Source organism: Carassius gibelio, chromosome B7 (genome assembly GCF_023724105.1).
Source record: "Carassius gibelio isolate Cgi1373 ecotype wild population from Czech Republic chromosome B7, carGib1.2-hapl.c, whole genome shotgun sequence".
In the NCBI taxonomy this organism is placed as follows: domain Eukaryota; kingdom Metazoa; phylum Chordata; class Actinopteri; order Cypriniformes; family Cyprinidae; genus Carassius; species Carassius gibelio.
This window is the reverse complement of record NC_068402.1, coordinates 104,601-127,946: the sequence shown is the minus strand read 5'-3', so window position 1 is coordinate 127,946 and position 23,346 is coordinate 104,601. Positions and strand designations below refer to the sequence as shown.

Sequence of the window (23,346 nt, the reverse complement as noted above, 5' to 3'; positions counted from 1 at the left end):
TTTAGCAACCAACGATGAGTGAATGCGTAGCCTGATGTAAACATCTAAAGGTAAAGCAACTCGGTTTGCATTCGGTAATAGCCTATAGCCTAACGGCTATAAGACTACCTTTAGCCTATAATTCAAAGTAATTTTTATTTTTTAATTAGGCCATTTAAGAAGTCTATGCATGAGAATTATATAGTCAGATATTTAAGTGTCAGTCTTTCTCTCTGTCGAGCGCGAGCATGCGCTAATATGATCTGACCACGTGACACCTGCAGATAGAATTATTTAGAATTTAGGGATTTTGTTTTTCTTCCGGAAATGACTCCTGCATTACGTGAAGCACAGCGCTGTGAGTCTACAACCTGCGAACATGAAAATGTAATTTTCATAAGGGGAATATTATTAGATAAGTGGAATTGATCAAACACTGCAGGGTTGAAGAACTGAATTAGAACTGAAGAACTTGTCTTCCGATTGATGAGTGTGAATCTGAATAGAATTGGCCAAACACACAAGAAGCTGAATTTCTAATTACAGGAAGAAATTCATGTTAGTGAATATTAGTGTAAAGAAAGGATCTACCTTAAATGCACAAGGCTTTTAAATTTTTAAACTAGGCTACCAAAAAAGGCATTGACAGTTTGTCTTGACAAATGTAGCTTTTTTAGTTAAAACTTTATAATTGAATTTCAGTTAATTTTTATTCTCCCAACATTCAATTTTGAATGGCAGTTGTGCTCCCCGTTTACTGCCCCGGTTCAAATACAGTCAGATTTAGTTAAGTGCATCAGCATTTTAAAGGCACTCTTAATTAAACTCTGTGTTATAGGCCAAGTCTCAGCTGGAGCCAGGAATATCATTACTAAAACCTTTAGAATGTGAAAATATTCTTGTTTCGGTTATTCTTTTGGGGTTAAAATAAATATCAGACCTAAAACTATCCAAAAAGCAATTGCTTCCAAATGCATAAGGTGAGGTCTATAATAAATACTTGTAGTAGTTATATCTCCAAATGAACACTTCCTGGACTGAAGCAGCTCAGCTTTACTTGTTTCTCCATCAATCATGTTTTAGAGTCTCAAATCTGATCCTCAGGATCTTTTGAGGAGCGTTTGTTTCCAGAAGCTTTACTTTCACTGTTCCTCAGCGGAGGAATGATCTTCACAAGCCTCCAGAACATCTCACATCTTCTGAGGAGCCTTGATTTCTTCAGCTCTGTGTTATACGTGCGGATCATTTCAGTCGCATCTCTCCACCTTCGATAGCAGTGCTGAGGTGAGACCCTTGATCCCTGCACCGAGAAGTGGCCCTCTAGCGGTTAAACACTGAACTGCATGGTTCCCGCGGAGGGACACTGGTTGGTTGTGCTTCGGCTCTTCCCAGCGCGGATGATGTGGTTCAGGATACAGGGCATCTTATCAGAGCAGAACGACGAAAAATAATGGTTTGTTTGTTTTTACAACAGCTGATTCATCCGAGGTTTGCCGTTTTGAATGATCCATGGCCAATTTATCTCAAATTACTCACTAACAGGGAGTTTCTTTTCTCTGTGACTTTAGCACGGGTGCACAAAGGGTGCAGTTTCCCGCGAAAACGTCCCGACAGCTGTGAAATACCACATTATCATCATTATTATAATTATTATTATAGGTTCATCAAAGTGTAATTTGAAGAAAGCTTTATAAGAATATAACACATGGTTATTTTATATATGCACACACACACACAATATAAACTAAAATAAATACTCAGTAGCTATTATAAAGGGCTTACAAAACAGGGTTGTAAACATGGTTTATAAAAGTTGTCTTTATATCAATGGCAGGTCAGGCCCCCCAAGTTTATACCTCCACCTAGACACCTACCAATGAAAATATATTGTCATCATGTCTTTTGTGAACATCTGACTACTTCTTTTACAGATGGCTGAGCTCACTAATAATGACAAGTGATGAATATGAATCCCTTACAGAGCACAAGCTTTAGCCTGCATCATCAAATGGATCTGGACTCATAGTTGGTGCAGGCATCCATATGGGTGTCTGGGACTTAATAAAGCTCCTGCAGAAAGTAAGCGTCCCGTCTAGGCTTTGGAAGGAGACCAGGGGGCGGGGAACACTCATTTCCTGGAATGTTTGGCTCTTTCACAATACAGCCATTCATTCTGGAGTCCTGGTTCTGGGAGAGTACCAGACACGCTGCTCGATGTACACATGAAACATAAGAGCAAAGAATTATGCAGATGCATGTTTTATGGACATCATGATGAATCTAAATGTAATTTCCTCATGAGGGGAAATAGGCCTGCAAAGATCCAGTCCTCGAATGATGAGCCTAGATCTGTTGATGCAGTGGCTGCTTATTTCTAAACAATGCTATACTGCTGAAATATGCACACAACTTTATATAAACACTTGGTTTTATTGTAGCTGCCAACATGGAACCACAATCCAACACTAAACACCAATGCTTTTAAACGAATGGTTCATCCAAAAATGAAATTTGGCTGAAGGGTTTGTAGCACTGCATCAGTGTCTCATCAATGGTGCTCTTCACTGAATGGGTGCCGTCAGAATGAGAGTCCAAACAGCTGATAAAAACATCACAATAATCTACAGCACTCCAGTCCAGCAGTTAACATTTAATCAATGTTTGTAAAAAAAAAAAAAAAACAAATACATCAGATGTTTTTACTGAAAACCATTGTTTCTGGTCAAATCCATACCAAGTGCATCTCCTGTTGTCTTTCTTAAAAACTCTTAAATGTAATAAGAATTTGCCATAAAGTAAGGAACGTGAATCTTGATAAACAAAAGCAGGGCAGATGTGTTCTCCCAGTCATGATTTGCAGCACCTGTATAACATTGTCCACTAACCAGGAAGGATCTGATAAAGTGATAAAAGCTGCAGTATCTCTTCTGTTTAAAGGATTTTTCACACTGACAGCTATTTTCCATATAGGTGATTTTCCAATATACTGTACATCAGCAGATGTTGGCAATGCAACAAAATCCAGTGAGCTCTAATGATAAATCACGGGCAAGTGAGTGTGAAAGTAAAAAACAAATCACTGTATGCCATCATTTTATAAAATAAAGTTCATTTTCAGCCCTGTCATTTGCAGCTATTACAGTAGGTCTTTTGTTAACATCATACAGAACTACTACATTTTCTTTAAGTTTGATTGCATCATATAATAATTGCTGTTAATAATGTTTATAGTATGTTTAATTACGTCTTTAATAGATTTTTCTGTACATTTCCGTCATATGTACATAAACTGACAGTCACCACTGATAACAGGGTTTTCTGGAAGTATTCCTGAGCCCATGTTGTGATTACCATTACAGTATCATTCCTGTATGTGATGCAGTGCTGTTTAAAAGCAGAAGATCATGGGCATCCAGTATGGTTTTCCAGCCTTGACCCTTACACACAGAGATTGTTCCAGATTCTCTGAATCTTTGGATGATATTATGCACTGTAGATGATGATAACTTCAAACTCATTGTATTTTTTCTCTGAGAAACTCCTTTCTGATATTTCTCCACTATTTTTCACCGCAGCATTGGGGGAATTGGTGATCCTCTGCCCATCTTGACTTCTGAGAGACACTGTCACTCTGAGAGGATCGCTTTATACCCAATCATGTTCCCAGTTGACCTAATAAGATGCAAATTGGTCCTCCAGCTGTTTCTTATATGTACATTTAACTTTTCCGGCCTCTTATTGCTACCTGTCCCAACTTTTTTGGAATGTGTAGCTCTCATTAAATCTAAAATGAGCCAATATTTGGCATGACATTTCAAAATGTCTCACTTTCAACATTAGATATGTTATCTATATTCTATTGTGAATAAAATATACGTTTATGAGATTTGTAAATTATTCCATTCCTTTTTTACTCACAATTTGCACAGTGTCCCAACTTTTTGGAATCAGGTTTGTACTTTCTTTTTTTTTTTTATTATTGTTAGTAGCTTTTAATTACTTGTTTGTTTTGGCTGTAGGTCATCCCATTAATGTATACATTTGAGCATGACATTTTGTGTGATTGTACATTAAAAATATATATATATATATACTCAAAAGGATTAAGCTTTCCTAACCACAACCCTTAAATGTTATAGAACTTTAATAGAAATAATGTAAATAATTAATAATTACCATTATCACTGTGCAGACAACACCTGAAAATAATCTAGTTTAAAACATCTGAAAAATGTTTATCTTTTTTTTCAAGGACACTTAAACCCACCTCTGCTTTTTTATACATTAATCTTTTGCTGGTGTTAAACTACTAATATATTATATATATATATATATATATATATATATATATATAGTCAGGTCCATAAATATTGGGACATCGACACAATTCTAATCTTTTTGGCTCGATACACCACCACGATGGATTTGAAATGAAACGAACAAGATGTGCTTTAACTGCAGACTTTCAGCTTTAATTTGAGGGTATTTACATCCAAATCAGGGGAACGGTGTAGGAATTACAACAGTTTGTATATGTACATCCCACTTTTTAATGGACCAAAAGTAATGGGACAGATTAACAATCATAAATCAAACTTTCATTTTTTAATACTTGGTTGCAAATCCTTTGCAGTCAATTACAGCCTGAAGTCTGGAGATCAATTAGACATCACCAGACACTGGTGCAACCAAAGAGATTTTTAAGTGGAATGTTATGCAATGGCCAAGTCAATCACCTGACCTAAATCCGATTGAGCATGCATTTCACTTGCTGAAGACAAAACTGAAGGGAAAATGCCCCAAGAACAAGCAGGAACTGAAGACCGTTGCAGTAGAGGCCTGGCAGAGCATCACCAGGGATGAAACCCAGTGTCTGGTGATGTCTATGCGTTCCAGACATCAGGCTGTAATTTACTGCAAAGGATTTGCAACCAAGTATTAAATAGTGAAAGTTTGATTTATGATTGTTAATCTGTCCCATTACTTTTGGTCCCTTAAAAAGTGGGATGTACATATACAAACTGTTGTAATTCCTACACCGTTCACCTGATTTGGATGTAAATACCCTCAAATTAAAGCTGAAAGTCTGCAGTTAAAGCAAATCTTGTTCGTTTCATTTCAAATCCATCGTGGTGGTGTATAGAGCCAAAAAGATTAGAATTGTGTCGATGTCCCAATATTTATGGACCTGACTGTATATATATATATATATATATATATATATATATATATATATATATATATGTATATATATATATATATATATATATATATATATAATGTGTGAAAGAAAGCTAATCCATGATAAAACAGAACTACATTTAAGAAACAGGAGTGAGCACAGACAATGAGTTTATATTGTATATTATTTGTTACATCAGGAAGGTGTTTTCATGTATAGATGTTATATAACGTCAATAAAGAGATATTTTGAAAAAAAAAAAGAGAGATGTACTTCAGTACATGCTTTTTCCTCATCTGTATGAGTAACTGAAGGAAAATAAATAAGTAGTATATGTTAATAAATACTAACTGAGTTGTTCTGTCATTAACGAGCAACTCTGAAATCCTTAAAGTCTAGTTTGTTGATGGGCCGCTCGTTGGTGAACTCTGCTTTAGCGATTCGTGACTGAGGACTGCCGCTGGTCTGCAGCCACTGCTGCATCTGCTGGACTTTAGAGACCGGACCCTGCAGCTGACCTCGAACCGTCCCAACATCAGTGTTCTGCACCCAGCCGACCAGACCCAGCCGCTTGCCCTCGGACTGAAACACACACACACACACACACCAGACGGACTCATCAACACAGCACTGCAAACTCTAGAAGGAACCGATTTACATCATGTACAAAAAATACAAAATTAACAAAAGGTCAGACCTTATCATTAAAACTGAATAAAAAAGAAACAGTATCAAGGACAGAACAAAATCCAGATTTTGACAAACACATGAACAGAATAAAAGCAGGTGAAGTCAAGATGAGTATATCTTTAGTTGGACGTTTATGTCCATAATATGAATTTGATCTGAGTTTAACAGCAATAAACTAAAACCAATAAAACAAAACAAAACTTTTTTGGGAGTGTATGAGTGAGAGAGAGAGAGAGAGAGAGAGAGCGAGAGAGAGAGAGAGAGAGAGAGAGAGAGAGAGAGAGAGAGAGAGAGAGAGAGAGAGAGAGAGAGTGTGTGTGTGTGTGTGTGTGTGTGTTATCATGTTTGAGACAGAATCACCTGTAATGTAGAAATCATGTGACAACTAGCCCCTACACACACGACATGAGTTCATTACCTGTGTGTATTTCCGGAAGAACACACCCTGCACCCTCCCAAACACCTCATAATCTACAGACAGCAGCTCTTCTGAGGACATGACCACCTGAAACAGGGAGGACCTTCATCATCATCACATCATCATCTCACCCGTCTCATTCACTACTGCTTTGCAATCTCTGGATACTAGCTGCTAGAAACTACAACCACTTTTATTCCCTACAGCATTTGACATGGCTTTTAAAGATGTTATTTCCATGGAAATGCAATGGATCTCACTGGAAACGGTGAACATGTTTGACACACATGTCCAGGTTTACTAAGAGATGCAGACTGTGTGACGTACCGGTGGATGGACGATAAGAAAAAGCTTTCTGGTTTCGGAAATCCGCGTCAAATCGACTTTATTGGCGTTGGAAATGCAGTTTATTTCACATGTGAAGTAGCGACTGTTTTGTGTTTGTGCAGCGGCACATGCGCAGCGGCGTCATCGTCTCCGTGCGTCAGGCATCCGGGTAACGGCGTGACGTCTGACGCAACTGGCCGGGAAGTTTGAGTTGTCTTGTTTTTAAGTAACGAGTGTAAACACAACTCTTCCGCGCTACTGGACACATAATAGGTCACCGAGTTCATAAAACCAGAGACGATTCATCTGATTACATTCACAGAAACCTAAAGAAAGGTGAGTATGAAGATAAATAGATATTAAACCATCTATAGTCTCATATCCAGGTGCTTAGGAAAATGTGCCAAGACGGTTAATAGGGCTTACACTAGTCAAGGTAAAACTTTAAACAGAAAGATGTCAACATACTTTAAGTTACCCCTTTGATTAATAACAATACATTAAGGGGGGGGGGGGGGTGAAATGCTAGTTTTCACTCAATATCCTGTTAAGGGCTGTGCAAAAAATCGAATGCGATTTTCATGCACATCTTATCAGTAAAGACGCTCCTGTAATTAGAAGTATATCCCCAGCACGTCAGGGATGCCAGGTTTTCACAACAAATCCTGCCCAGTTGCTTCTTAAAACTGGTCCAAAACTAGCCCAATCGCGCTTCCGGGAGGTTCCCCCATAAAAATTGCTTCCCGGGATTAAAATATACGTTTTTTAGCAATATACGTTTTTTAGCAGTTTTGCCTTGGTAAAATTCGCATGGGTTCGAATCACGAAAAGTACTTTACTTTTACAGCTTTACAGTCTCAAATCTGATCCTCAGGATCTTTTGAGGAGCGTTTGTTTCCAGAAGCTTTACTTTCACTGTTCCTCAGCGGAGGAATGATCTTCACAAGCCTCCAGAACATCTCACATCTTCTGAGGAGCCTTGATTTCTTCAGCTCTCCATCACTGTGTTATATGTGCGGATCATCTACGTCTCATCTTACTGATACACATTACTGCAGATAGAGAGAGATCACTGATATATAGAGCACTTTATGTCAGTATCTGCTGCACTGTTAGAAAGATCTCAGTGATTTACATTACAAGTGTAGTGATATGATCAACCATTTTTTTGGGAAAGTGGTACATTCCACCTGTATAAAAGAAGTGGGACGTGGCGAATGACCACGTAACTGGGTACTTTGGCTTCGGGTTATAATTTGAGTAAGCTGGTCAAGCTGCTTTTGCTGCTGATTAAACAGTGGGACCGTCTGGAGGAACAGGACGGCCTGTTATATCGACGGGTTTGCCGTCCCGATGGCGGTGAAGAGGTGCTACAGCTAGTGCTGCCTGCTGTGTTACAGACTGAGGTACTGACCCAATTACATCAGTGTCATGGGCATCAAGGCATTGAACGAACCCTGGAGTTGGTGCGACAACGTTGCTATTGGCCAGGGATGTCGGCCGATGTAGCACATTGGGTACAGCGATGTGAGCGGTGTCAGCAAGCCAAGGAGGCTGCACCAGTTGCTCGGAGTTACATGGCACATCTACTGTCCTCCCGTCCAAACGAGATCGTGGCCCTTGACTTCACAGTCTTGGAGCCTTCCCATTCTGGGCACGAAAATGTGCTGGTTATGACGGATGTTTTTAGTAAATTCACATTGGCAATACCTACTCGTGATCAACGAGCAGAAACCGTGGCCCGTGTTTTGGTGGAAGAGTGGTTTTATAAGTTTGGAGTTCCGGGGCGGATCCATTCTGATCAGGGCCGGAACTTCGAATCCCATCTCATTCAGCAGTTATGTAGCCTCTATCAGGTGGGTAAGTCTCGCACCACGGCATACCATCCAGCCGGTAATGGCCAGTGCGAACGGTTTAACCGGACTATGCACAATTTATTGCGGACGTTGCCCACTGGGAGAAAGAGGGACTGGGCTTCTTGTTTGTCCCAGGTGATATTCTGCTATAATACAACTCCCCACCAGTCCACGGGTGAAACCCCTTACTTTTTGATGTTTGGGCAGGAGCCGAGACTGCCGGTGGATTTCTTGCTTGGCCGAGTGCAAGAGCCAGTGTCTGGTAGAATCCACCATTGGGTGGAAGAGCATCAGGCTCGTCTCCAAGTGGCCTTTGAGGGTGCCCGAGAGCGGCTGCAAGCAGCAGCTCTAAATCGTAAGGCCAAGTTTGATCAAAGGGTTAGAGAGCAGCCTTTGGCGGAGGGCCAATTGGTCTATCTGCGAGAGCATGGATTCTTGGGACGACATAAAATCCAGGATTTATGGAGCTCGATAAAATATCAGGTAGTTCGGGCACCCCGGGGGGGTGGGTCCGTGTATACGGTAGCACCTGTACATGACCTTGGTAAGCTCCGCCATGTTCATCGTACCTCTTTAAAACCCTGTGTTTGTGGCAGTCCGACTCTGACGGAATCTCTGGGGGATCAGTCTGAACGATCAGCACCCTTGATGATGGAGGATGAAATGGAGCATGAATTGGAGGATGGCGATGTAGCGTATGTGGTGGAAGCGCCACCAGTAAGTGAGAGGGGTGCAGAGGTGAGTAGAGCTCCTTCCGAAGGGCGATTAACTCCTGCCTCTGGAGACGAGAGTTTGGCTATCAGGCCTGCAGTAGGGGTAGGGGAGAGTAGTGCAAGTTTACATCCAGAGCCCGTATCCGTTGCTTTGGGGATGTCCAATATATCTGGACGGGCCCCAAGACGAACTGGACGTGTAGGGGCAGGCCAGCATTCAAACCTCTACCGCTTACCACGAGCTGTAGGGAGTGAGGCTAATCAAATCTCTGTCACGTCCACCGTGGGTGCTAACTCCGTGGTGGCCTGGTTTAGACCTTGGGATTAGCAGAGTTGTTCATCGTTGGGACTACGATGACTAATGGGGGGGTGGATTGTAGTGATATGATCAACCATTTTTTTTGGGAAAGTGGTACATTCCACCTGTATAAAAGGGGATGTGATTGACATCCAGGTAGCATGTCATTTGGGGGTCACGGATATGACGTCATCTTGTGTGCGCCGTGTTTATGTCCAGCAGTGTGGCTGAGGATGCGGATAAACTTCTCTCTCTACAAACCTCGAACTCGTACGCCAGTGAGTGCGCGGGTCGGTGTGAGTTATTATCTGCAGGTATGTCACATGTGTATGTCTCATATAGGTGTACATGTAGGTGTTTGCTGGGGATCCTGAGGCGGCAAATTTTGCATTTAACACGTTTTGTGTTTTTAGTGACACGGGGGTCCAGGAGGTGTTGCAGCAGGCTTTTGTGGTCTATTTGAGAGTATTTGCACGCGTTTCAGTCTCGGCCCCGGAGAGCTTCTGGGCGGGGTGGACTGTCCTTCATTGTGCCTGCTAATTCTTTCAACTACTCTTCTGCCATTTACTGGACGGTGAATGTTGTGGTACTGCATACTTTGATCAAATTGACCGACTTAATTGTAGCGCACTGGGGGGTTACCGTGACAACCGGAACCGCTAGCGTTCCCGGCCTGAAGTGACTCATCGCCCTCAAACTAATTTGACTTTAACTTTGTGGGGGGTAATTACAGACGAATCATTAAGTGTTTGACGCAACCATTGTGTTTAACTGCCGTTTCTCTGTCAGACTAGTTTCTTTTGAATTGCTTTACTTAAGATTGTATTTTATTTTATTTTGTTTGTATGCATACTGTGACATGTCACAACCTGTTGTGTTGCCCACAGTCTGTGAGTACCAGTGAGTGAGGATTGCCAGTGACCTGGTGTCCTTGTTTCCGTCAGGCAGCGAGTGATAAGTGTTTCTGACAAATAATAACCTGATGTGCATATGTGACTGTGTATGAATGTGGGTATTTTGTCTCTTATGATGTTCTGTTTCCTTTCCCTTCAGAATTGGGGTACCAGTCCTAGCCAGTGTCGTGTGTGGTGGTGGTGCGGCTGTAGGTTTGCGGTGTTCACAACGTGGGTGATGCTGTGTGGTTAGAGCACAAGTGTTTGCTGTGTTCATTGGATAAGTAACTTGAGTCCCCCAGTTCTGAAATCGGAAAATTGTTTGTCTTTCATATTTTTAAGATCCATGCCTATCCCTTTTTTTATTGCTTATTAAAATAATAAATTGTGTGTATATATAAATTAGTGATTTTGAATAAATTGTTGAATTCTGTGTACTGTGTCTGATATCTGTCTCAGCCACCACGTATCTGTGTGCTGGTGATACATTTGTATACCGGTAGGTCCCCGGCCAGTTTCCGGGGTGGCGTAGTCTATATTTCTTGCCATAGTTGGCGCTGGGTTAAATTCCCGACAACAGCATTGCCACACAAGCAAAAGAATTCAATCATCATAAATCTCAGCATTTGCACTAAATTGTATATTATTTCTAATTTTGAGTCTCTAAATAAAATTGAGCTGTTTTTGCTTCATATTATTCCATAAAAGCCTGATGGACCAAATATAATAGGTATGCTCAACATAATAATAATAATAATAATAATAATATATATATATATATATATATAGGAGGAGGGGAAAAGGAGGAGTTAGAGGAAGAGGAGGATGATGAGGAAGAGGAAGTAGAGGAAGAGGAGGAGGTGGAGGAGGAGGAGGAAAAAGAGTATATTTTTAAATACATGTAATACATTTAATACACGTGTGTTCATAATACATTGTTGTGATGTTTGTTAATTAGTATTTGTGTTAATGTATTTATCATCCAAGGTTGTATAACTCACTGGTCGCCATCGACACGTGTAATGATGTAACACAAGACATCAGTAAAGACATGTTTCTGGTAAACAGACACTGAAGTGTTGCTTGCTGGACAAAGGTAATGAATCACATAATTATGTGTTCTCTTTTAAATCATTAGTCGAGTTATTCAGCCATGGTACTACTAAATATGATGAGGTTACACAACAGACTTTGTTAATAACAGCACTCTGTGCTTAGACATCAGAGCAGTTACTTCACATGATGAAACCTCTCAGTGAAATAGTGCTGTTATGACATTTCAAACAAGAAATATTCATTGTGTGATTTGATATTCACATTGCACTAAAATTAATATAAATTAGCTGATTTTCTTTGTTCTCAAATTGTTACAGATACAAGCAAGCTTACAACAGATAATTAAAAACAAATATGTTCAAGTATGACACTGATTGTTCTGGGACTTTAATGAGCGCTCATAGCCTGTTTCTCAAAGAAGAATAGAAAAACTTCTGGACTTCTGAAAGAACTGTGCAATGCTTGACAGTGACTGTAAATATGTATAGGGTTTATGGGTTTAATGGTTTTGTTATGCAGACCTTGCAACCCTGGGTAGAACATGAATTAGGGTTTAGCCGGAAGTACACTAAGGTTTTTGTGTTTAAAACGAAGCTATTCGAGGCTCTGAATCAGTTTAACCAGTTGTTTCGTTTAATCTTCCTCATCTGGCGGCATCTGCTGGACAACACGTGCGAGCTTACATGCAAAAACATTGAACCGATTGCAAATGTTTTTAAGAAAACGTAATCTATTAAAGGAAATATACAACTAATTGACTATCTTTAAAAATGAAGTGTCTATAAAATTTGTGTGTTCTTTTATTGATTTATGTAGTGATCGTTTTGTATGTTAGCTATCGTTGTATAATACAAGTATAGTGTTATATAAATAAAATGACTCATTCACTTAATTAAAAATAAGCGCAATATATTACATGAAGATGATGCAGGAGAAGAAAGTTAAACAATATTCAGAAATAACAGCTGAAACACAAACGTATAATTTTTTTAATCAGTACGGTTGAAGTGTATCTCGAAGGTAAGAACAGAAGCAAATACACTGGTTAATAAAATGGGATTAAATACATAAATTATATTTGTCTTACTGAACATATTTAATTAAATGAGGTTTGTATAGTATTCTCAGATCGCATTTGACCATTTTTATTAATTGAGGAAACTCACTCCCGATTTCTCTCAACATGGCAACACGAGAGCTGTCAGTCAAGACGTGAACACAAAGTAAATAGTTTTTTAAGTAACTCGGATATTTCCTTCTAAATTAAAAAGTAATGTGTTACTTTATTACTTTTTACAGAATACTTTGAAATGCTACGCGTTTTCTTTTTCTTTTGGGAATTTTCAGCGTGAACACTATTTGTACTATTTATGCTAGAAACCTAGTATATATTAATAGTGCATTAATACGCGATTTGGGACTCACCTTATTTTTATTAAACCTTATTTTTTAAAAGTACTAGGTTGTATACAACACAGTCTTTGCAGTATTCAGTAAGCTAGTGCGCAGTATTCAGTACACATTCCGCACACGCTCGGTGTGACGTGTGTCCTCCTCTAATGGCTGCGCGAGAAACCCCGTGCAACCGGAAGCGGGAAAAAAAGATCTCCCGCGGCATGAGTTTGTCCGCCATTTTGCACCAGACCTATTGAAAAGAGTGAGAGAGCAGACACGGCGGGATCTGGCCACTTTATTCTCTTTCAGTACATTTCCCTCTGGATTTATCCCAACATAATCCAAGATATTACCTGACAGGTATGAGCACGTTCTCTGAGATTTCCGGCGCGCGGAGTCGGTTGTGTTCGCGGTGAAGTGACGCTTCTTTGGCTGTCGTTCGAGAGACCGGCTTCAGTGGCGGCGCGTGCGCGCGGCTCACATCACCTCAGATCACACACTCTCACACATTTAGGCGTGATTCACGGACTGTTGTTATCTCTCCGTGCCCGTATACGGCTGGAGTAACGTTAGTGTGGTGAAGTCATGATGTGTGTGTGTGTGTGTGTGTGTGCTGGCGGATCAGACACGAGCTCGCCCTCCTCCCCAACACACACACACGCGCTGTCAGACAAACGCACTTAACACAACCAACCATGACTGAAGTGTTCGTGTGTTGTTTGTCAAGCAGATGTCCGGTTGTAGTGTAAGTCTTCTCTGAGGCGGAGTGTCCTGTAACTCGTGTTTTGTGGCCTAGTGAGTGAGCCCTAGTCATCAGCTTCTGACACAACAAAGAGACACAGCCTGAGAACAAGTCATTTAATAAACACTGGCTGCTGTTGGAAGCGGAGTGAAAACATTTGTCGAGGAATAACATGGTTAAATCTGTCACACGTTATGGAAATAAACGGCTACGATCACGTTATTTAATGAAGTTATTGATCGCAAACGCGTCGGGCGTTTGTAAATCACAGGTTCTCAGACAGAAATGGCCGTTTTGTCTGTTGACAGGCAGGCTCTGCGCGTGCTCGTGCTCGTGACGCGGGAACTATCCTCCGGTGGAACACGTGGAGGTCTGAATGATGAAATGCGCTAACAGATGTAGCACACGATGCTAGTGTCTTTATAGAGTCACGATTGTACAAATACTCTATTAGATAATATTAGTCTGATAGTATAAATATGGCGTAAAGGCCATCATTATTAATATAATTCATTTCGATCAGACGTGAGTGCTGAGCAATAAAATTACTCAATATATGGTTTCTGTATGATTGAGGTAAACGTTACATCAAACCAGAGTATATTGTTTATGTAAATAAATGCTGCACTAATTTGCCCTATTAATAATAAGTACTTTCTAAGTTTCTTATTTCCTTTTTTGATTAGTTTTATATTTAAAAGCTCTAGCACTAGCTTTCTCTATTCTTTTTCTATTGTATCTACTTGCTTTCTTTGCAAAAAAAAAAAAACCCCGCCCAATGGGTTCCCCAGTAAAAATCATGTTAGTGTTCTTTAATAAACAACATATGTCATGTTTGATCATGCACCGTTGTTTTGAAGTCCTGATGGTTGCAAATTGTTTTGTTTCAGGATGTTTAATTCAGTCTTTCTCATCTGATACCTAAGAATGGCTGTGAAGTAAAAATCCAAGCTGTATAATAAAATACTATTTCTGTGAATGTCGTTCCTGTATTCTAATGAAAACTGTATGCATATTGCATTATAATAATAGAGTAGACGAATACTGTTTGTAATCATTAAATCTGTTTCTGGATCACTTCTGTGGTAAAGACAGCCGGCAGGCTCCAGATCGCTCCACTTTGACCCAGTTTTGGATTAATTTGGCCCCTTACATCTGCACAGGTCCCGGAGACATGGCCACGGAGCACATCAATGGCAATGGTACGGATGAACCAGTGGAGTCTCCAGCAGTTACTCATTCAGAGCACTTCCAGACGCTTCTAGACGCCGGATTACCTAGAAAAGTGGCAGTCAAACTAGATGAGATTTACATAGCAGGTGAGACCGTACACTTCTCTGAATGATTGCGTGTTGCAGTAAAGCTTCCAGAATGGGATTTACAGTCATGCTTGAAACTGAGAGGGAAGAGTCATTTTTGGTTCCCCAAAGGACCTTTTGTAAAGTGGAATGTTTTTCCACCATAAGACCCTCTTATGGGATTGGAAGGTTCTATGATGTTAAATGTGCTCTAGAACCATCAGTGCCAATCAAGATCCTTGGGTTTTGCAGAGCAGTTTGTTTTTGGCACATGAATATTTCACATTTACACATTTGCATATATTTTCCCCTCAGAATCGAACCCATGAGCTTGGCATTGCTAGCACCATATTCAGTTTGAGCGTCAGCAGACCTTTTTTTGTTCAATTGGTTACTTTATTTAACATTAAGTTGGGCACTAATTCTGTGACCAATAACAATACAGATGTATACACATGTCCAAAAACTAAGGATAGCTTTTGCATATATATGAAGAATTTTTGAGGTCTGAATGGTTGAAATGGATGAAAACACATCAGTATTTTGGGCTGTCTAACTGTTAAAGAGAGAGCTCACCCAAAAATGTAAATTCTGTCAGTTACTCAGCCACAGTTATTTCCAAACCTGTTTGGATGTATTCAGTTTGCTGAACACTAAATGAGACGTCTATCCTGAGTTCTGCTTGTCAGGCGTCAGAGGAAGCACATGCAGAGCGATGAGGAACGCTGCAGGCAGTGCTCTGCTCTACTGGGATTGTAAACTCGTGTCTGATCATCCAGTGAAGGTGGACGTATTAACAGTCTGAAGTGTGTTACGGATGTGTTTTTGTGCAGGACTCGTGTCTCACAGCGATCTCGACGATCGAGCGATTGAGGCTCTGAAGGAGTTCAATGAAGAGGGCGCTCTGCAAGTTCTCCTGCAGTTTAAAGACAGCGACCTGTCGCACGTTCAGGTATGTTTGAGGAGACACAACTAATGCACTCGTGCACCGAATCTGCTGAGAATCTCTGGTAATGCTGGACTAAAATTTACTTAATTGAGATCTGTCACAAAGTAAAAAAATCAAAAAATGTGATTTGCCTAATGCACGGATCTAATGTACAGACACGCATCTGGTTTCCGGCTGTTAACGTTCACAATATACGATGCAGTAGTCTTCAGTCCCGGGTCATTGATCAGTCCTTCTCTTCGAGTCCTGGGGTTTATTTTAGCTGCTGAACACAGCTGCTCATGTTTTAACAGAATAAAAGTGCCTTCCTCTGTGGGGTGATGAAGACGTACAGGCAGAGGGAGAAACAGGGGACCAAAGTCTCAGACTCCACTAAAGGACCAGACGAGGCCAAGATCATCGTAAGTCTTTCAGTTCCTGAAGTTGAATGATATATCCTCCTGTCTATCTGCTGTTTGTGTTGCTGCTTTCTCTTCTATTGCCCCAGGTGCTGTCTGATGGTCAAGTGTTTTTATTTTCTACTTCGCAGGCTTTGCTGGAGAGAACTGGCTACACACTGGATGTGACGACGGGGCAGCGCAAGTACGGCGGTCCTCCCCCAGGGTCGAGCCATGCTGGGGTACAGCCCACCGTGGGCACAGAGGTCAGTCCTGTGTGTGTGTGTGTGTGTGACTGATGGCTGTTTTATTCCGTCTAAATGCATTGTGTCATCATCTGAGTGATGAAAGTGCTGCTCTTGGCTTCATCTTAAAGCATACAGCATCATATCAGTGTCATGTTAACACATTGACAATGCATTTCGTTATTGACTACAGCAGGAAAGGGCTATGAATTTACGTAGTGTTTTAACTAGTCAGTTAATTGCTGAAGTAGTAGTTGACTCACGCACAGTCCCTAAAAGATATACCCTACAAATGTATACACTGTGATATCTTTTAGTTCCTTAATTAATGAGCATTTTTACACAAATCACTGATGCTTTCATAAAGATGAAACTGTTTTGTGTTACAAAAAATCCTTTTTCTATTTTACTATTTAAAAAAAAAACATCTCAGAATTGTGAAATTGTAATTTTAGTGTAAATCTGTGTTTTATTGATTCTGATTTAATTTGGTTGTAACCACCGATAATGTCTTATTACTGTAATCCATTGATTGAACTTAAGAAGTTCACACAAAAGATGATGCACACATTTAAATAAGGTTAAACATGCCACTCAAAAGGAAAAAACGTCACAGGAAATCAATCCTAGGTGACAGATTTAGCCCTTAAACACTTTCCACTACAGACATTACACTAACTACAAGTATCTTTGCCCCTGTGTTAGGTCAGGTTTAGGGTTAGCAGAATAAGTTGACATATACTAGTAATGTTTCTCATAGTCAGTATGTTGTAGACCCGTCATAATAAAGTGTGAGCAGATATTAACAGACAGTCTGATACTCTAATGACTGCTAGCTGACACATAGTAGCACAGTTACTTACTCTTATGAATGTCTTAAAGCAGACTATCACATAAAGTGTTAACAACTACAAAAACAAGGAAACACTTACAGTGTCCTTAATGCATGTTACATGTACTTAGGGTTAATTACAACTCCTAACAAATCCTACCCATAACTCTAGTAAGTACATGTTGTTATTAATATTACATGTTTAATTGTGTAATTACACTGTAATGAGGACAACTAATAATAGTGAAACCAGAAACACAACAGTCCCAGAGAGTAGTGAGCTGTATGTTGTTGTTAATGTCACAGACTCCTGATTGTTAGGAAAGAGTGGGCTGACAGTATCATGTTTATTTGGGACCTCACTCTGTATGTCGTGGCTGATCTGGTTTCCTCAAACGCTCAGATTTTTGTGGGAAAGATCCCGAGAGATCTGTTTGAAGATGAGCTGGTCCCTCTGTTTGAGAAAGCGGGCCCCATCTGGGATCTGCGTCTGATGATGGATCCGCTCAGCGGACTCAACCGAGGATACGCCTTCATCACCTTCTGCACTAAAGAGGCTGCGCAGCAAGCCGTCAAACTCGTGAGTCATCGTCTGCTTGCTTTATTTCTTCTGTCCACCTGTGGCCTTTGAGATGCTGACTGTAATCTTTGCTGCAGTGTAACAACAATGAAATCCGGCCCGGGAAACACATCGGTGTGTGCATCTCTGTTGCCAACAATCGTCTGTTTGTGGGGTCCATCCCCAAGAGCAAGACTAAGGAGCAGATCGTGGAGGAGTTTGCCAAAGTTACTGGTTAGTGTTGGTGTTATTAACGGTTCAGATGCTCGTGTGTGTGTGTGTTCATTAGAGATGCACTGATGCATTTCTTTTACACATTAACATGAAAATCAACGCCAGGGGTTTACAACTGGTTTTTATGCACACTATTTGCGCTGGAAGGTTCTAGCAACAATGTCTCGCAAAGAAATGTTTTTTCTCAGATAAGTCAGAAGGGGTCTGTTATTTTCTAGTATGGAGGATGTCATTTGATACAGTAATGATAAAAACATGAGCTCTCTGATGAGGGTTTGTTGTTTAGATCATAAGTTCTTCATAATTTTGCGTTAATATTAATGTTAACATGGAAAAATTGAGTTTTTGTTAGCGCAAAGACAAAGCACACTATATTGTGCACATGCACAGGACCAACCTGTCTCTGTTTTAGTTTTCTGCTTTAGTTTTCTCTATTTTTAACAAAATATATAAAAATAAAAATGTTGTCAAGCGATTAATTGCATTCAAAATAAGTTTTTGTGTACATAACGTGTGTACTCTGTATATGTATTGTGTAAATATTAAGTACAAACACAATACAGTAAATATTTACATGCATATATATTTATATTCTTGTATTTTATTTATAAATATATACGTAATATACACATCACACACACATTATATAAACAAACGTATTTTAGATGTGATTAATTGTTTGATAGCACTAATAAAAATACACATGGATAAATACACAATGCTTTAAAATCACCACATAAAAATACCAGGTTTTATTTATTATTTTTCTTTGTACATTATTTGTATTTAGTTCATTTGACAACAAAGGAAATATAAAATTGTCAGTAGTGTTTAAGCTTTACACTTGTCATCCAGTAATTACAAAGCATTAGATTATTCCTGGTGATTTCCTGAGAAACTGCACCATTGGTCGGTCTAACTGAATTTAAACACTGAAACTATACTCCAGAGAACTGCATGTCTGCAATGAATCTGTCCATTTTTATTGTAGTTTTTGATGAACTGAAGAGTCAAGTGTTTGCTGTATTTGTGTCGAAACAAACGTGAGTTTTCCTGAAATAACTTTCCGTCCTCAATCTCAACAGAGGGCTTGAACGACGTCATCTTATACCATCAGCCTGACGACAAGAAGAAGAACCGCGGCTTCTGCTTCCTGGAGTATGAGGATCATAAAACAGCAGCCCAGGCGCGGCGCAGGTTAATGAGCGGCAAAGTCAAGGTGTGGGGCAATGTGGTGACGGTCGAATGGGCCGATCCCATAGAAGACCCCGACCCTGAAGTCATGGCTAAGGTGTGTGTGCAACACTAGATGACACATGCAACACATAGCCATGAGTATTTACTTCCATGATAACAGCTATCTCAGTATACATGGTTTGTTTTTTTTGGAAATATGGTTATGATACAAAAAAAAACATGATTCTGAACTTAGCACGTCAGTTTTCTGTCGTCTCTATCTGTGGGTTTGTTCACTTGCATGGTTGCATAATGTAACATACGGTACATTCCTTAATTATGAGAAATACAAAAAACTAATATATACAATATATGACACCGTTTCAGTCAAGCAACTTACGGTCGATTACTGATAATGAGAATTAATAAATCTTTGAACATCACAACATTGGGAGAGAGTTTATATTAGAGAGTAGTTTGTGTTTGTTTGTTATGCCAATGTTAAATATAGAAACATTTAAAATGCTAAATGGTTTCCTGTGTTGAATGAGATTAGATGGCAGAGCCTTGAATTATACATGGTCAAGGTTACACTGATGTGATTAATTTGCATGTGTTGTTCAGGTCAAAGTCCTGTTTGTAAGAAACCTGGCCAGCACAGTAACAGAAGAGCTTCTGGAGAAGACGTTCTGTCAGTTTGGCAAACTGGAAAGGGTTAAAAAGCTTAAAGACTACGCCTTCATCCACTTCGAAGAGAGAGACAGTGCTGTGAAGGTAGTTATTATATCTTCCTCTGCATCTTTTGAGAGGTCGCTGGTGATATATGCACAGATTTTAACCAGTGTTTTTCCGCAGGCTCTTGCTGAAATGCACGGGAAGGATTTAGAAGGGGAACAAATTGAAATTGTCTTTGCAAAGCCGCCTGACCAGAAGAGGAAAGAGCGAAAGGCCCAGAGACAAGCTGCTAAAACTCAGATGTAAGGCGATTTATGATCTTCCCCACGAACACACAAGGACAAAATATAGCACAACGATGCTCTCAAGGTCTAAAAATGACTAAAAGACTGAGCAAAAGTTCATAGTAACTAATGCAGTTACTTATATTTTCATTTTTTGTCAGAGTCTGCTGTATACCAGGGGTCGGCACCCTGTGGCATGACATATGAGGGATAATCACTGGCACATGAGCAGACTGATGTAGATATTGAAGGGTATATTTGAAGCAATAACCAACAATACATTGTATGAACCAAAAATAGATTGCTACATTTTCTTTTATGCCAAAATCATTAGGATATTAAGTAAAGATCATGTTCCATGAAGATATTTAGTAAATTTACTACTGTAAATATATCAACGCTTAATTTTTATGATTAGTAATATGCATTGCTAAAGACTTCATTTGAACAATTTTAAAGACTATTTTCTCAATGTTTAGATTTTTTCAGATTCCAGATTTTCAAATAGTTGTATCTCAGACAAACATTGTCCTCCTCACAAACCACACAACGATGGAGAGATGATTTATCAATCTTCCAGATGATGTATGAATCCCTTATGACTGGTTTTGTGGTCCAGGGTCAGATACAGTGTTTAATGTTGTAGGTCTCTCAGATGCACTCCGACTCCTGACTGGTTGTGTGTGGATTGTAAACATGTGCATGTGTTTCAGGTATGATGAGTATTATTACTACGGGCCGCCGCATATGCATCCCCCGACGAGAGCAAGAGGACGAGGCGCTCGAGGAGGTTATTCGTATCCGCACGACTATTACAGCTATGAAGATTATTACGATTACTACGGCTATGACTATCACAACTACAGAGGGGGTTACGACGACCCCTACTACGGCTACGATGACTTCCAGTCTCACATCAGAGGAAGAGGAAACAGAGGAGTCCGGGGCCCCACGCTGTCCAGGGGCCGCAGCTCCAGCGCTCCCAGAGGACGGGCCGGTTTCTCTCCGCGCGGGGGTCTGGGGTCCAGCCGAGGGGGCCGGGGGTCCAGAGGAGGCCTCCAGCAGAGATGTCGAGTGGTACGTGATGTGTGGGTGGAGCACTCCTGGAGTGCTGGCAGGAGGTTTTGACGCGCTCTAGACTAGATCTGCACTCATTTAAGACAAATTTGACAACGGACGTAGTGATCAAAATACATGTTTTGGCGTTTGTGTTTTCCTTCCCCTCCTTTTCATATTGCTTACATATGCAAGGCACCTTGTGGACGAAATGGACCAAAGGTTTGCACTTTCTGCTCTTTCATTCCTGGAAATTCATGGCACTTATGTACACTGATTTATTTTCGACTCCTGCATTTGCAAAGTGTGTTCATGGAGAAGTGCTCGGCTGTGTTTCAGCTTTTATATTGGAGTATCTGCTGGTGATGCACCCAAATTAATTTTCATTATTGGCTAAAAGCACTCTAGAGAGCAGAAATAATCTACTGAAATGACGTTTAATAAGCACTTCTCCGTTTCGACTGTATCAGTGTGTATTTCATGCTCAAAACATGGATAGACTAAAAAAGGTAAACATGACTGTTTTTACAAACTAGCGTTAAAAATAAAGATTATTAGTTGATCAACCTTCATTTTGATGAACCGACATCTTTTAGCCCGGTTAAATGTTTCAACAACAGAATGGAGTAAAAACTATTATATTGTTAAAGACTTGAGTACAGTTGATACAAGTCAGTTTGAGTATTGGTGGTTAAATGATTAGTGCTTGATTTTTAAACTTAGTTTTGGTTTTCAGGTTTTCTAAATGAGACGTTTAATTTCAGTTTGGTCAAAAAAGCATTTGGGTGCAGGTCTAGAATTGGCTCTGAAATGGCTTCAATGTCCCTGTCCCTAAATAAAACAACTGTTTTAGCAGATTAGATCTCCAAGTGCAAAACGGTGAAAATATAGTTTAAAGAAACCTAGCATGTATTTACTACATAACCTCGGACACAAGGATGAATATTAAATCATTTAGTAAACTTGCCAGTAAAATAATTAATGGGAAAAAAATTATTGGGAAGGATTTATACATTGAATTAAATGTCAATAAGTAGAAAGACTAAAGTAGTATTTTCTTGTAAAACATCCAATTTCTTGTAAAACACTCCAATAATCAGTAAACATTAAGTGTCCAAATATTTTACTGTATGAAAAATGTCGCTTTTGAGGAATTATGCATTTAAATCTACTGATTTAAAGTATTTCAAATGAATCACAGAAATAATAATTGCTAGTAAACTTCAAAATAGAGGATTTTAAAACCCCTGTATTAATGCATCTTAATCATAAAACTAGTCTAAAGATGGACTTTCATCGCCAAAATCATTGTCACTTGTAAATATTCTGTGTCCCAGCCTTCACCGTAATGCATCTCAAACCCGTCTGTTGCACACATAATGATTTAAAGGTGAAAGTAACCGCTAAACCAGTCCTGTGACTTCAGCACACGTAGTAATGTCAGCCACGTCTCCATGTTTCTTTGAAAACCTTCATCTCTTGTGCTTTTGTTCTGAAGGTCTTGCATGAACCTGATGCTTCTCCGCCGCTTGTGTTCGTGTGAATAAAGCATGCGTGTTTTTTGTTTTGCCAGGGAAAGGGGGTCGAGGCTGGTCCTGACCAGGTAGTATGAAGACTGACTTGTTGTATGGGGTTACACCGGATGCTACCAGTGTTCACAAGGTTAAAGCAAACTCAAAGATCCAATGATATTCCAGCCTGTATTGAAGCAAATCTCCTATACTGCCATCCCCTGACAAACCATTAAAGCTCTCGAGTCGAGACCCAATTCGGAGCCCCCTCTAAATTAACCAGCTCACTACTTCCCCCCTGGTTATAAAGTCTCCTCTCGCCCCGCTCTGGAGCTGAAGTTCAGACTCTCAAGGATCCCCACACATCAGATGTGTTTTGCACTTTTGTTCTTTTTCTTTTTTCCTCCTGCGTTTGAAGTGGCTCAGAGGAGCTTGACGCTGATGTATATTTTTGTGCTAACTACAATGTTGTCGGGAATGTCCATGTTAACCTAAAGCGCTTGGATTCGGCTGGAGAACATCTGCGGGTTTTTGGTGTAACCGCCTCACATGGACAAGTCAGGCATTCCAGGAACGTGGTTCTTTTCAGAACTTGTCTTTT

General features: G+C 40.0%; 3 protein-coding genes and 1 long non-coding RNA gene across 8 annotated transcripts in view; 2 read left to right on the top strand and 2 right to left on the bottom strand.

Moving 5' to 3' along the window:
- LOC127962265 (uncharacterized) overlaps window positions 1-23,346 on the top strand; it is a 72,865-nt gene that overhangs the window by 12,938 nt on the left and 36,581 nt on the right. The window lies entirely within an intron of this gene.
- The window catches only part of LOC127962288 (uncharacterized), a 153,310-nt gene that overhangs the window by 102,715 nt on the left and 27,249 nt on the right, over window positions 1-23,346 (bottom strand). The window lies entirely within an intron of this gene.
- Window positions 5,328-13,444, bottom strand: LOC127962281 (acylphosphatase-1). 2 transcript variants are annotated; one of them, XM_052561835.1, is made up of 3 exons: window positions 13,161-13,444; window positions 6,270-6,356; window positions 5,328-5,743 (listed from the first exon to the last, which is right to left on the bottom strand). In XM_052561835.1, exons 2-3 carry the CDS (start codon window positions 6,348-6,350, stop codon window positions 5,528-5,530), a joined length of 297 nt encoding a protein of 98 aa, XP_052417795.1. In that variant the 5' UTR covers window positions 6,351-6,356; window positions 13,161-13,444; the 3' UTR covers window positions 5,328-5,527. The 2 variants fall into 2 exon arrangements, with proteins under 2 accessions (XP_052417795.1, XP_052417794.1); XM_052561834.1 differs by lacking the exon at window positions 13,161-13,444 and adding an exon at window positions 6,597-6,794.
- LOC127962240 (heterogeneous nuclear ribonucleoprotein Q-like) lies at window positions 13,002-23,340 on the top strand. Of its 2 annotated transcripts, XM_052561780.1 has the most exons (13): window positions 13,002-13,167; window positions 14,713-14,868; window positions 15,681-15,799; window positions 16,090-16,197; window positions 16,326-16,439; window positions 17,654-17,830; window positions 17,908-18,043; window positions 19,129-19,334; window positions 19,844-19,993; window positions 20,075-20,196; window positions 20,892-21,255; window positions 21,430-21,456; window positions 22,808-23,340. In XM_052561780.1, the coding sequence occupies exons 2-13, from the start codon at window positions 14,724-14,726 to the stop codon at window positions 22,844-22,846; spliced, it is 1,707 nt and encodes a 568-aa protein (XP_052417740.1). In that variant the 5' UTR covers window positions 13,002-13,167; window positions 14,713-14,723; the 3' UTR covers window positions 22,847-23,340. The 2 variants fall into 2 exon arrangements, with proteins under 2 accessions (XP_052417740.1, XP_052417739.1); XM_052561779.1 differs by lacking the exon at window positions 21,430-21,456.

What these genes read in the sequence shown, in the direction of transcription:
- LOC127962281 (XM_052561835.1), bottom strand. Translation starts at nt 6,350, where the DNA reads ATGTCCTCAGAAGAGCTGCTGTCTGTAGATTATGAGGTGTTTGGGAGG. An exon ending in TCTTCCGGAAATACACACAG is followed by an intron (nt 5,744 to 6,269) that starts GTAATGAACTCA and finishes TGTGTGTTTCAG; the next exon opens with TCCGAGGGCAAGCGGCTGGG.
- LOC127962240 (XM_052561780.1), top strand. Translation starts at nt 14,724, where the DNA reads ATGGCCACGGAGCACATCAATGGCAATGGTACGGATGAACCAGTGGAG. An exon ending in CAGACGAGGCCAAGATCATC is followed by an intron (nt 16,198 to 16,325) that starts GTAAGTCTTTCA and finishes TCTACTTCGCAG; the next exon opens with GCTTTGCTGGAGAGAACTGG. An exon ending in AGAGAGACAGTGCTGTGAAG is followed by an intron (nt 19,994 to 20,074) that starts GTAGTTATTATA and finishes GTTTTTCCGCAG; the next exon opens with GCTCTTGCTGAAATGCACGG.